A 12,833-nucleotide genomic window follows, 5' to 3' on the forward strand; every position below is an offset into this window, starting at 1 on the left:
TCTTTTAAATCAGCATGAAGAACAAAAGAATATTCCCTTGGGGCTGTAACTTGTAGCCAGTTCATGAATTTGTCTTCCAATCAGCTTGTACTATATTTTGGTGCATGTGTAGCACAATATACTTAAGAAACAATAAATAAAATCTTTTAATGAAGAAAGTATAAGTAGAAAGGAAACAGTATGAAATTGCAAGAGCGCCTGAATGTATTGTACTATCGTATTTACAGAGGAAGCCAGAATGTACTTGATTTCACAGATCAAATCCTTTATGAAAGTGTAAGCAAAAATAATTTGTAAAAGTTTTATATAAAATACAGTCCAGTTGGAAAAGAAAGAAAAAGATGTATTCACCTTGGCTCCTTCAGACACTTGGAGATTATTCATATCAGGCAAAGACACATCAAAGCTCGATGTTCCTATATTAAAATGATGAGGGTCTGCTGAGGTTGTGTCACATGATGTAGAAAGTGAGTCAATATGATTTGCATCCTCAGATGGGGAAAGATTTATAATCTGTTTAAAAGACAACAGAAGCATGGAAGAACTAAGTATACAGCTACCCTACCACACACTGCTTTCATGAACATGTAAAGCATACATTGTCTTAAAGAGCAGTGATGATGGCTCTCAGTCTGTACACAGACACAATGCTTTCAATGTTTCTGGCACAAAAATTTTATTAAAAACATCCCTGAAGTGAACAAAGAAAATCTGACACTGTTTACCAACCTGGAGTCTTGTTCTATTTCCTTAAGCATTAAGTACATCAGAAAGATTTACTATTGGCCAATTGTGCAAAATTGTCACATAGTAAAAAAAGGGGCAAATAGTAAGATATGTTTCCTGTGTTTCAAACTTTGCATTAAAATTGCTGTTTACCTGTGCAAATAAGTGAAAATGCACCCACCAATTTCAGCTGATTAGGTTGCCCCTGGGCAGAGGAAACTAAAAGCCCATCATATTTAAAAACACAACCCCTTTATTTGTTCTTAAATTTCAAGTTTGCAACTTACTAGGTCTGAGTTCTCCAAGATTTGGCTGGTGGTCAGGTCCTCCTCCTCTGATGACTCATCCGAGTCCTCATGGTTCATTTTGTTCAGGCTGGGCGTGCTCCCAGAGAGCTGGCTCTCTTCCAGCAGCTGCATGTCACACTTGTCCAGGCTGTCCAGGGACCGTCTGCGCACTCCCCAGTTGAAGTTGTCCATGCTTTCACCCTGAAATCAGATATAGGGTCAGTTTTCTTGATTTAAAACTAATCATATACAAAGACCTAATCAAAGTTAGCTCCAGAAATACTTTTATGCAAAAATATAATAAGAACTTGATAGAAGCATTATTTTTTTGATCACCTGGAGATAAGAGCAGAAGCGTGGAAACGGTAGTTAAATGAGCATTCACTCTTTTCAGTATTAGATGTTTTTCATGCATTTGCTAATTTAAGAATTTGTTTTTGTAAGTCCATATACACACTCCTCAATACCAGTAGAGCACTGACAGGCAAAAGAAAAGTTTGGAAGCAATTTTAGAGGATTTTTCCATGATGTTTAAAAGTATTAGGAGCACAGTTCAAAACAATGGTTCAATTGCAAAACTTATGTTAAAGATTTTAGATTATTTGGATTATATACATAATCATAATGGTGAGTAGATTTGAACAAGCCCCTCCTTTACACATAAAATGTGACACCTACAGCAGCACACCTTTCTAACTTTTATTATAGGCCTGTATTGCTTATTTTTGTAACTTGAATCTATTTGAATTATTTGAAACTATATTTTGAGAGCAGCCTGATAAGCATTGCCTGAGATTTCACATTTTAAAAAGGACACAGTCAAATCGACCAACCATTTTATACTGACTTTCAGTTCTGATCCCATATGTACTGACATAAAGCTGAGTGCATTAAGCAAATTGTATAACCATTTGTAAGGCTGGTGAACTGATGAAACGATCACTTGATTTCTTTTATGTACAAAAATGACAATTAGTTTTCCACCGTTTTTCCATTTGTTTACTTTATATATTTTCCAGTGGACTGTATGCCTTTTCCCTAATTCTCGCTCCCTTCCTATGTCTAGGCAGGTTCCTCTCCAGCAAATGCAGACCCACAGAGGCAAAAGGGGCCTCACACAGCAAGAAAGGTCTCCCCAGAAGTATCCAGCTGCAGTTTTGGGTACTTTATCTAGGTGAAAGCCCTCAATCCAGCATTAAAATGGGAAGGAAATTTATAGAGAAAAATGTTTCTTTTTAAGGTTCAGGGCTGACTGTTTAAAACAAGACTGTAAGTTGCAACAGTCTTAAACAAGCAAGTCAATTGGTGAAAATTCAAGCTGACAGTGATCTAAATATCGATTTGACAAAAATATAGTTCTGCCTAAAAAACAATCACTGATTATGAGTATTTCCTGGGCTTCTGCAGATCAAAATTATGTGCAATCATAGAGAATGAGGTCTCAGTTGAGTGAGGTCCCTTAAGCAGAGTTGTAATTTTAGACACTTGAGTAATCCCCATTCAGGACTACTCAGACATTTACTGAATGAGGACCAAACTGCATAAAGTGCATTGAATTACACTGCAATCTTACCTCCTCAACAATCAACAAACTTCCACAAATTGATCTTACTTTCCATCATTACCCTTTAATGCAATGGATCGTGGAATATGAATTGAGGGAGAGGGGAAGTTCAGTTTTGTGACACTAAGCTCACTGTTTATGAACAAATATAATGAAAATAGAAAAAAATATTTTTAAGGAAAAAGGCAACCCAGAAATGCAAGAACTATAATTCAAAAGAACATTTATAACTAAGGAATGCGCTATAATCAAGAACATGATATTGTTATGAAGCCTGACATATTATTGGAAGAACCCTGTGTTTTCATCCTGGGACTGGTATCATATGGTAGTTTTGTGTGGAAAGAGAACAGAACACATCTAAGATTTAAGAAGTTAGGTCTCTTTAAAACATAAAAATGACTGTCCAGTTCCAAGCTATTTATTTTAACAAGTTCTTTGGTTGTCCATCCTACCCCACAATGGCTGGAGGATACATGCAGCAATGAGACATCCTCCACAAACACATCAGTTACTGAATTAATAAATGACAAAATGACACAAATAAGCAAGCAAGAAAAGATGACGGTCATCACACCCTGATCCTCATGATGCTTAGTAAAGCTATCAGTAAACATTGCAGCTCATGTCCATGGGAATATTTCCTGTTGCAGTTTTATTCTGCAATGTCTTAAAGAAGGAAGCCAGCAAAAAGAAGAAAAATGAAAAGGGACACTTCAGGGCATGCAGTTAGAAGGGGTAGTGAATTAAAAGTGAGGGAAAAGGGGAATAGAGATGAAACAGTGTAACTCAAATATCCATGGTATTTGGATTAGCATAAGTTTGCTACAGGGGCACTTATAATCATAATGAATTTAAACAAGAGGTCAACATATGTCTATGAAGATGGAGTTGTTTTTGGAGTCTGTGAAAGCAATCTTTCTTTCATAGTTAATAAGAGCAAAGATGTATTTGAGAAGCTGTTGATTTTTATCTACAGCAGGAGGAAAGCTATCTCCTATGTGGAAAGTCACCAGTGATAAACATCAATTCAGAGGAATACAGCCACATGTTATAAATGTGTCTGGCCAGCAGTGAGCAAGTACCACACAGAACTTCTCACAATCAACACCGTCTGGTAAAGGATCAGATGTGCCCTTGCAGTTGCTTTAAACTTTGCAACAACCCAGTGGAAAAGAGAGACAGCAGGGCAATAAAAAGGGAAGTAATCCTATGTGGGGAACAGCACTAAAGCTCCTCTGTAGAGCCAGTAAGAATCATGCAAAACCTCTTTCACACAGGTTTTCATCCTTACCATGTTGACAAAGTATGCAAAGTCAGATATTGTAGGGTATAGGCATAAGTGTTGTGGAACTGCATAGTAAGGCAGTATTTCCATGTGGATATAGCTTTTAGAGCACAGGCAGTTTGAGACAAAGATTTTTGGGGGGCTGTATTTGCACAATAACTGATGTACAGACTATCAGAAACCAATATGCAAATTACTGTGGTTGCTGATTTTTTTTATAATTTGTACAACTCATTAGAATTCTCTATCATTTTAGTTCTCTCAATACACTGATAAACTGCAAGTTTAGGTCCCAAACTGGCAACCGGTGATACGTCTTTTCAGTTTTCTTAAGAAGGTAAATGAGTCCAGCAAAGTTGGTAGGATCACACAGAGGAATTAAATTAAGCTGTAGGAATTAATTTACTTATTCAATTAAATTCAGTCTGGCATGCAACTTTCTTAAGAGGTCTGAGGCATCAGCTTTAGCAAGATGCTAGCAGGAGACAATATACCACAACTGAAAAGTTAGAAATTATATATAATTTGGCCATAGAAACAAATGGTCCAAACTTTACTCTGTTATAAATAATGAAGTTTCTACATATTAATCATGCACAAAGATACCAAAAGGAGAAATGGCTCAATTTGGAAAACACTGATACTAGAAGTAAGATATTTTAAAACTTGTGAAGACTGCTGAACATGTCAAAAACAAACTTAAAATGAAGCAGAATTTTTGAAAAAAACCTCAAAAATATTTCTAATACAAGACAAAAAATGAAGCACCTGTCAGAAACGCAAGCACACCCCACCCCTCCACGCACACACTGAAGTGGGGAGGTAACAGCAAAACTATGATGTTATTCTACAATACAAATTTGCAAGAAGGCATAACATATGCTGGCACATCTGAGTTCAAGTAGCATTCTTACCTGAAGTTCCTGGGTAGCAGATATAACAGATAGAAAAACAAATAGAAAGAATCTATGTAAAATTACTGTAATAAAGACATCATAGACAAACATTTGCCTACAATTGTAACAAATATCATCACAGAAACTTCAACTCTTCAGCCTATCTTTTAAGTTTGAAAATAACTATTACTTGCTTTCACATCTTTATTAAATTTCAAACAGGTACATCTTGTGGTCTGGGGATGATTCAAGCATCATTGGCCTGTTTTTTTGATGTTGCTCTTGCTAGCTTAAGTTTTCTAATGCTGTTTTTCATGTTTATGAATATACCAAATTCAGATATGATATAAATGGTAACAGTTTCAACTCAGTCATTAAGGAAGTAGACTCTTACACCAGGTTTGATTTTGGCTGAAGTATCTATTTAATTTTAAAACACTAGCAAGTCAGTCTGGACTAAACTGTGGAATGCAAGGCTTCAGATCCATGTCAATTTAAAACCTGTATCAAGTAAAAGACTACAGTTTTCATTTTACTTCACATAAAACTAGAGAAGCTTAGTATCTGTTTCATGACCAACTTAAGACAATTAGGATATCAATTAATTTCGGCCTCAGTCTTGAAATTAGCCACATGTATAAAAGAAATCTTTACAGCATCACAATCCATGAAGGTAAATTCATTTTGGTAGGAATTGTTCTGCACAATATACTCTCCGTATGGTTTTAACTGGTGAAGAGAAAGAAGAAATTCCTGAATTTCAGTGGACAAAAAATTATCAAGTATATTCAGTCAAAATTGCAGTCTCAAATCCTTGTAGTATCTTGAAAGCATTTAAGACACAACAATTACTGCAGCCAGTATATCTTTGACAAAAAAATCTGGCATTGTTTTATCATTTATCTTTTTTTTGAGCATTAGAGATCCTTCATAATATTTGTCTAATGTATTTTCAATCATTGCTGCCAGCTACCTTTTTTTTTAGCAAAGTCATGGGCAGCTGTGAGCCAAAATTACTATATTTTGATACAGAAATTGAAGACTTGGAAAAATAAGGACTTAGTGACTTTTTTTTTCCATTCCCCCATCTTTCTCTTCATTGGAAAAGAAAAAGTTCAGATGTACGTGAGTTCACACCTGAGGGGTCTGTTTACCTTAAAATTATTTTACTACTGTAATACAAATAGGTAGAAAAATTACTATTTCTACTTGTACACTTGTTCTTCTCAGGGCTAAGGGCAATGCCTGAGGGAATTCTTGTTAACACTGAGTTCAGATTATGACAAGACAATTTATTAAACTGTTAGGTTTGCTGAACATCTGCACCTTAAGTCCTTTAAAAGAGATAACAATTTCTAAAATTTTCAATAGCAACAAAAATGTTAGATTTGTTTGGCAATAGATATTAATTTTTGGGCTTTCCCAACCAAATAGAAAGAAATACTCCAAGTTTGATATAACCAAGGGTAAAGGGTGTACCCCAAAAATTCAGCCGTTCTTCAACTTTTTCCCTTCAGCAGTTTCAGCTCAAGGTGAGCTGATAGGCTTCACCTGTCAAGACTTGATCTGGGCCCTCAGAATTTTGTTTAGCTCCTGCAGGAAATGATGAAATCCCAGACATCTAAGCAGAATGGAAGGTATAGCTCTCTAAACATTACTAATTTCATCAGCAGTTGCAGGAATAACAGCAGCCTGAAGGCCTGAGTTAATGTTTTAGAGGGTTACTTATGAACCAACTGATTTGGAACAATTTCATTTTATAGGTTTTTAATAAGCAAACATATTTTTGTTAACAATTTAGATCTTTATAAATTGTATTTAAAATAAATTCACTTAAAAGTAAATTCACTGAAAAGGTACTAGAACAGAGGCTTTATTTTCCAGTAACAGTGTTGCAGTGTTTCCTAAAGTAGATTCAGAAAGGAAGGGTGTGGTAGCCTTTTACTGTTATGCTACTTAAATAAACACTAAGTGAACATTATAAATAATCTGAACTCAAAATTAAGTTTATAGTTAAACAGTTAAAGTTTTATGTTACAAGAAGAGTAGTGTTTAGTAGAAAGAGTATAAAAGTGTTTTAATAAAAAAGCTGTTTCAAAGAAAATATACTGTACCTCCCCATCTTCCAGCTCAACATCTAGGAAATCAAAGTCCCTAAAGACTCTGAATTGTTGTTCACTGTTTGAATCATCCATGTTCTCCTGCTCCCTTGTTCCGTCTTCTGAAGACACCAAGCTCGTCTGGTGCTCCATCAGATCCAAATCACCACAGGAAGAAAAAATCACCTACAATTTAAAGGATTTCTCTTGTAACAAATTGTTCCCTCTGGTTGTTTCTTCCTAAAAGCTGTAATTGGTTATTCGGAAGACTGTATTTCCAGTACACACCTAATTCCTTCACTGAGTATTTTTAGAACACTCTTTATTATTTATGTTGGACAGGTGCCTTCAGATTAAACTTGTACAAAGAAACAACTTCATACTGTGGGAACACATCCAAGAATATTACAGCTACCTCCTAATGGCTGCAGATTGATGTTGCCTGGATGTTTGTATACATACATAGGAACAAAATTCAGAGAACTTAGCAGAGAAAATACTGTCAAGGGGGTGAGATAGTAAGTTCATAAAAAACCCCTCTAGTTAAAAAGATGTTCAAAAATATGTCAAGATTAGAAAATACAACAAGTTCTAATTTTTTCTTTCCTACTGAATATACTTATATCTTCAATTTAGTTGCAACAATGAAACAGTTCCTGTCTTGAAGAAATGAAGGACCTGTTCTCCATAATACAAGTGACATACACCATGTTCAAAAGCATTCAGAAATTTTCCTTTCTCTGTAGAAAATATTTAATAACTATTTTAAGAGCTTCCCACTATGGATGATCTATTGCCCATTTCCTGGCACCAGATAATATTAATTTTTAAAGAGTAACATCAGAACTGCCGTGTAATGGAAAAATCAGACACATACACACCCTCCCCCCATTTCATTTCTTTAATTTATTTTTTTACTTTGTAAAGGTTCTAGATTGGTAATACCAGAGGTCATAACTTTATTCCCACTGAGATGGCATAACTAAAACCTATAGCATCACAGATCTCTCACAGGGAACCCACACATAGCTCTGAAAGTAAATCTGCTTTAAGTGAGAGGGCCATTCACTCACTGGTCCAAATGCTGAGAAACGCAGCCTGGGCCAGTACAAAGGACAGTGATAGTAATGTGACATGAAAACTAAGCAAATGTGGTCAGCAACTCTGGCAAACACAGTTCTTTACTTTTAAAGTTTAAGACACGATGAAACAAAGAAATGGTCAATACAAGGCTACTTACTGAAGGGTTTTTACTCAGCCCAACTTCCTGACCACATAGGGAAAGGACATGCACCAGCTTTTCCTTTGTTCTTTTCTAGAAAACAAGGTGTTTCTCAAGTGAGCATTTTTTTAACCACTCATTCTCCTGGTGGCTAGAAACATACATTAGCAATTTTTAACTAGGAGGAACCAACCAAAGAATTAGTCATTAAGTGCTCAAAGGATTGCTCTCAGAGCAACTACGCATCAAGAAAACAAAAATAGCTGTTAATGATTTTGCTGTTTATTATATTTAAATTAGTCAATGAATTCCATTGAGCATAATAAGGAAATGTTAGATCATATGCATCACTTTAAAAAGACAGTTCAGAAGCTTAAAATTAAGCACATGCATAAATTTTTTTTTGTCACTGCTATATAACCTGGTATATTAAAAAAAGAAAAGAGTAATAACTACATTTATTCTGCATGGTTTTATTCCAGCTGGTAGATAACCAAAATCAGGAAAATTGGTTTTTTTGACTCAAGTTCTCAAGAAAGCAACACTTTCGAAGTTATACATTCTATCTATCTGCTCTCCTTGCTAATATCTGAACTCATTTGTCATTTTTAGTTAAATCTGACCTAGACTTAACAGGTCTTAAAAAGATGCATTTTCTGCAAGTTGAAAGAAAAACAGGCATAACTCAATTTTTGAGTCCAAGAACAGTCAGATATTGTGCTGCCACTGCCCCAGCCAGCCAGGAGCACTGCACAGGGCACAAGCATTTAAGAACCTAAGAGTCTGTTAATTCAGCTGCTGTAAATGCAACTTGTTGATGAACAGTGGGATACCTGAGAGTACTGGGGTCTCTTCCAGCTCACAGGAACGAGGACATTGGAGTTAGATCCTGATGAGGTTGAAGAAGTGCTTCGGGTGACAGCCATTGCCCTGGGTTTACCATCTCGTCCAGAAGAACTCTGCAGCTCATCATACCGTCTTCCAATAATTGGAGTCTTAAATAGAGATTAATATTCCCTAGTACCATGCCTCAGGATGAACTTACAAGGGCCATATTGCTTCAGTTGGAGAAAAAGATTACTCTGAAGATTATATACAAGGATAAAGCAAGGAGTGCACCAAATTTCATGTCACTTGATATGTTTGTTATTTTCCACTGTGAACGTCTGAGTAATAACCGCCATATTTAGTAGCTACTGCTTATGTTCATGGATGGATAATACTCAAAGCAACTGTCACACTAGTTTCTGACATAAGAACACATAAAAAAACCATAAAGCATATGAAAGTTATTGGAAATTCACATTTCTTGCACATGCTTTTTAATATCTTTTTTCCTAAGAGTGCTGAACACTTTGGATCTTTTCCAACAAATACTGAAATGTTCTCTTGGATTGACAGTTGGATGCTCAGTATGTTCTAGAACTATACCTACATGAACAGCACATAGTACCAGATGCCTTTTTATGTTTAGATTTCCTTTTAATCTCAATAGTTCACTATTATCTATATGAAATAAATCTATAACGCTGAAAAAATTCCTGCAGCTTCATACCAAGTGAGTTGCCCATTAAAGTCAATAGGACCATTCAGTTCTATAAAGTTATCAGGTGCACAGGGTTTGCAGGATAAAGACTGCTGTAAGAGAGTCCAGTCAGAAGTCAGGCAGTAGTTCCTTAAAGGACATTCTCTGTGTTTAACAGTTACAGAGAACACTGGCATCTAAGTATAAAATGTTTGCAGGGGAAATTTATACATATGGCATGCATATATATTACAGTTGGCATAACTACAACACAGCTTTTCCACCAGATAATTTTAAATACAACTAGTAATTCCTTCATAAAAAAAAATATAGTAAACATTTGAAAAGAGCCCTCCAACATGGGTCACTAAATATGTCACTTTGAATAAAAAATAATTGAAGAGACTTTCAGTTTGGTAATTTTCCTTTCCTAATTTTTCAGCTTTCTTAAGGAGTTGCAACACATGTTTTAGGATTAACAAATAACTGAATTAAGGTGTTAAGTAGCAAAATTACATGAAGTACCTCTGAAATATCAAAATGAAACTCTAGAGTCTTCCCTGGTAGCTCCTTGGAGGCACTGTTCCACACTCGATGTATTTCCATTTTTGAAAGATCACTATGTTGATAGGAAGGTAGAACTAAACTGGCAGAACGAGAAACTACCAATTTCAGGATATTCAAGGCTTCTCTCCAGTGAATACTCTAGAAATAGGTATATTTAATCAGCAAACAGAAAGTAAGATTCACACATATTCAAGATTATTTACATTTTACAGTCATATTTTTTACCACATAATAAAAATATTGAATTGGAATATTCCTGTTCTTTCTTTGTCTTGGCCAGTGACAAGGTACATACTTACAGAATAATTTCATAAGCAGAGACCAAGACTTGCCCAAGGTGTCACTGATAGGGAACTGGCTTGCAGCCTGACACACCTGTGGGCAAGGTCAACTTGGCAAAGGATTTAAAATCTCCTACCTGAATGCCTTAATCAGTATGAATGAATATAAGGGCCATTGCAGAATCCCCATTTAATAAAAAAGCTGACTTGATACAGGTTCTTTACAACTGTGAATTCCTAGTAGAAACATGTATTTTTCACTTGTCAAGAATTAGGTAATGGAGGTCTTTGAAGGGAAGTGCTTATGCCTCATCTCCCTCATGCTAATAATTAAAGACTGCTCACCCAGGCTCTGTGTGGTATTAATCTTACTGTAAGGTTCGGTAGCTGAAGCTTAACTCTTCCCACACAGTGAATATACAGCTGGGTATCTTATCTGGGAATGCACAGTCTATGAGGCATCAGGATGTCTGTAAACTAGGTCCCACACTAGACAGTTGCAGCCCTCCCTGCTAATCTAGTCTTAAATTCTTATAAAGAAAATCAACTTATGATAGTAAATATGGCTAAGTTCCTATATTAAAATAATAAAAAATACTGTATTTACCTGTACATATTTTTCAATGGTTTTTAGCACTTCCACATTAAACTGTTTCACAGGAATAGCTGACATGTCCATATAACTAAGAAGACTGTAGATCATCTGTAAGAGGGACTGTTGCATACTAGGAAGGCCCTTTTCTAATAGCTGTTACAAAAAAAAGAAAAGTGAATATAACTAAATTTTGAGACATTTCTTCTTATGGAAAAAGCTACTAATTTCATGAATACCATTTGTACTGTTAATCTCTCTTCACTTGCTGATTTTGCAGTGCCATTTTGCAATCATTTCGCAACTCATAATGATACAGGTGTGAACTAAAAAAGAGCTTAAGTTGGAAAAAATGCTAGCCTGTTACATTTTATATATGCCTGCCCTAACTTATCCAGAAAACATATTCAGCAGTTAAGTAAACTGGTAGGTAAAATTTACACTGTAATTTGTGAAGGACATCCAATAAAAACAGGAGAGTGTCTTTTTATGTCTACATTTGCTGAAAGTCAGTGAGAAAAAAGAAAACATGCTGAAGAAACAAAACTACTACTATTCAGACATCAATAAATATTTATCCAAATATACTTCACTGCTAGTGCTCACTGGCTGTAACTGCCAAAGAAACATTTTCTTTTAAGGAGGAGATGGAGTTTCTGGCTCTCTTATGGTAGAGACTAATACAAAGAAGGGCTTCATCTAAATCCTGGAATTTTGAGACACCTAGGTGCAAATCCTGTAATACTACAATGAACCTTGGAAGTGCAACTGTGCTTGTATATATAAATATGAAATAGGCATGACATCTATATGACATATATACATATACATACATATATACATATATACATATATACATATACATGACAGTAATTTCGGACATGTACGGACATCCCTATATCTGTGAAATGTCTCATTTGAAAATTTCCTGGAAGGCAGCATGTTCTTTCACTGGTGACAGGCACTGTCCCACCGCCCCAAATTTCAGAGGCAATAAAATGTTATTGCTGGAGGTTACCAGAAACTCAGTACTAGATACTATCCCTCATTCAGGCCAACAAAAAAGTTCTTCTAACATTGGCTACTAGAATTATTAGGATCAAGAAAACAATTACTTATAAAAACTATGCTGCATTATGTCTTCCATCAGAGAAAAATTTCAACTGTTATCCAAGTGGACTTTAGCAGTTTTTTAGATATCCTTGGTGGTCTGAATGACAAGGCTCCTCCCGTTATTGAATGAGAACGCTTCATGCCAGTCAAAATGGAATGATCAGGTAGGACACGCCTATCTTATCCCACTGTATATTTTCTGATTTCTTTCCTCAGTAAAGCAAGTGATTCATAAAACAAAGTGGGCAAGTTCCATTAGCAGCACAATGAATGGAACTCGATATGCTTTATCTATTCCTCTACAAAATGACAGCATGAATTTTTAAATTAAAGGTACTACATGGCAACATACTTCAGCCCTTATACACCTTCAGTCCTTCAGTACCTTTACTGAGAGAGAAAATGTGCGCACAAAATCTTTTTCAAAACAGGGTTATAGACTTTTTCTTGCCTTCTATTAGGATCAGACAAAGAAATATTTTTGTTCTCTGACAGAGGCTACTGCATCAGACAATCTCTTTTGGGATAGGAAAAGGAATTCTTGGGAAATAATGGGGGTTTTGTGCCTCTTGCTGGTTAGAAAGCTGTTGTAGGAACTTTGTCTCTGAAAGTTTCTTAGTCAAACAAACGTTTTGAGGAAATAAAGAAGGAATTTGTCTGATATTCAAGTCAC

At 35.6% G+C, this 12,833-nt stretch overlaps 1 protein-coding gene across 9 annotated transcripts in view; it reads right to left on the reverse strand.

Moving 5' to 3' along the window:
• FRY (FRY microtubule binding protein) overlaps nt 1-12,833 on the reverse strand; it is a 241,119-nt gene that overhangs the window by 23,567 nt on the left and 204,719 nt on the right. For 6 of the 9 annotated variants that reach the window (XM_027677781.1, XM_027677780.1, XM_027677775.1 and 3 more), the window contains 8 exons: nt 11,063-11,203; nt 10,133-10,312; nt 8,916-9,077; nt 8,101-8,175; nt 6,876-7,046; nt 4,780-4,788; nt 1,014-1,214; nt 352-513 (listed from right to left, as the gene is read on the reverse strand). In XM_027677781.1, the coding sequence (XP_027533582.1) occupies nt 352-513; nt 1,014-1,214; nt 4,780-4,788; nt 6,876-7,046; nt 8,101-8,175; nt 8,916-9,077; nt 10,133-10,312; nt 11,063-11,203 (1,101 nt within the window). Of the gene's footprint in view, nt 1-351; nt 514-1,013; nt 1,220-4,779; nt 4,789-6,871; nt 7,047-8,100; nt 8,176-8,915; nt 9,078-10,132; nt 10,313-11,062; nt 11,204-12,833 lie in introns of all 9 variants that reach the window. The other 3 variants (XM_027677778.1, XM_027677779.1, XM_027677777.1) reach the window with 2 other exon arrangements.

Source organism: Neopelma chrysocephalum, unplaced genomic scaffold (assembly GCF_003984885.1).
Source record: "Neopelma chrysocephalum unplaced genomic scaffold, ASM398488v2 Primary Assembly neopelma1_43, whole genome shotgun sequence".
Lineage (NCBI taxonomy): Eukaryota > Metazoa > Chordata > Aves > Passeriformes > Pipridae > Neopelma > Neopelma chrysocephalum.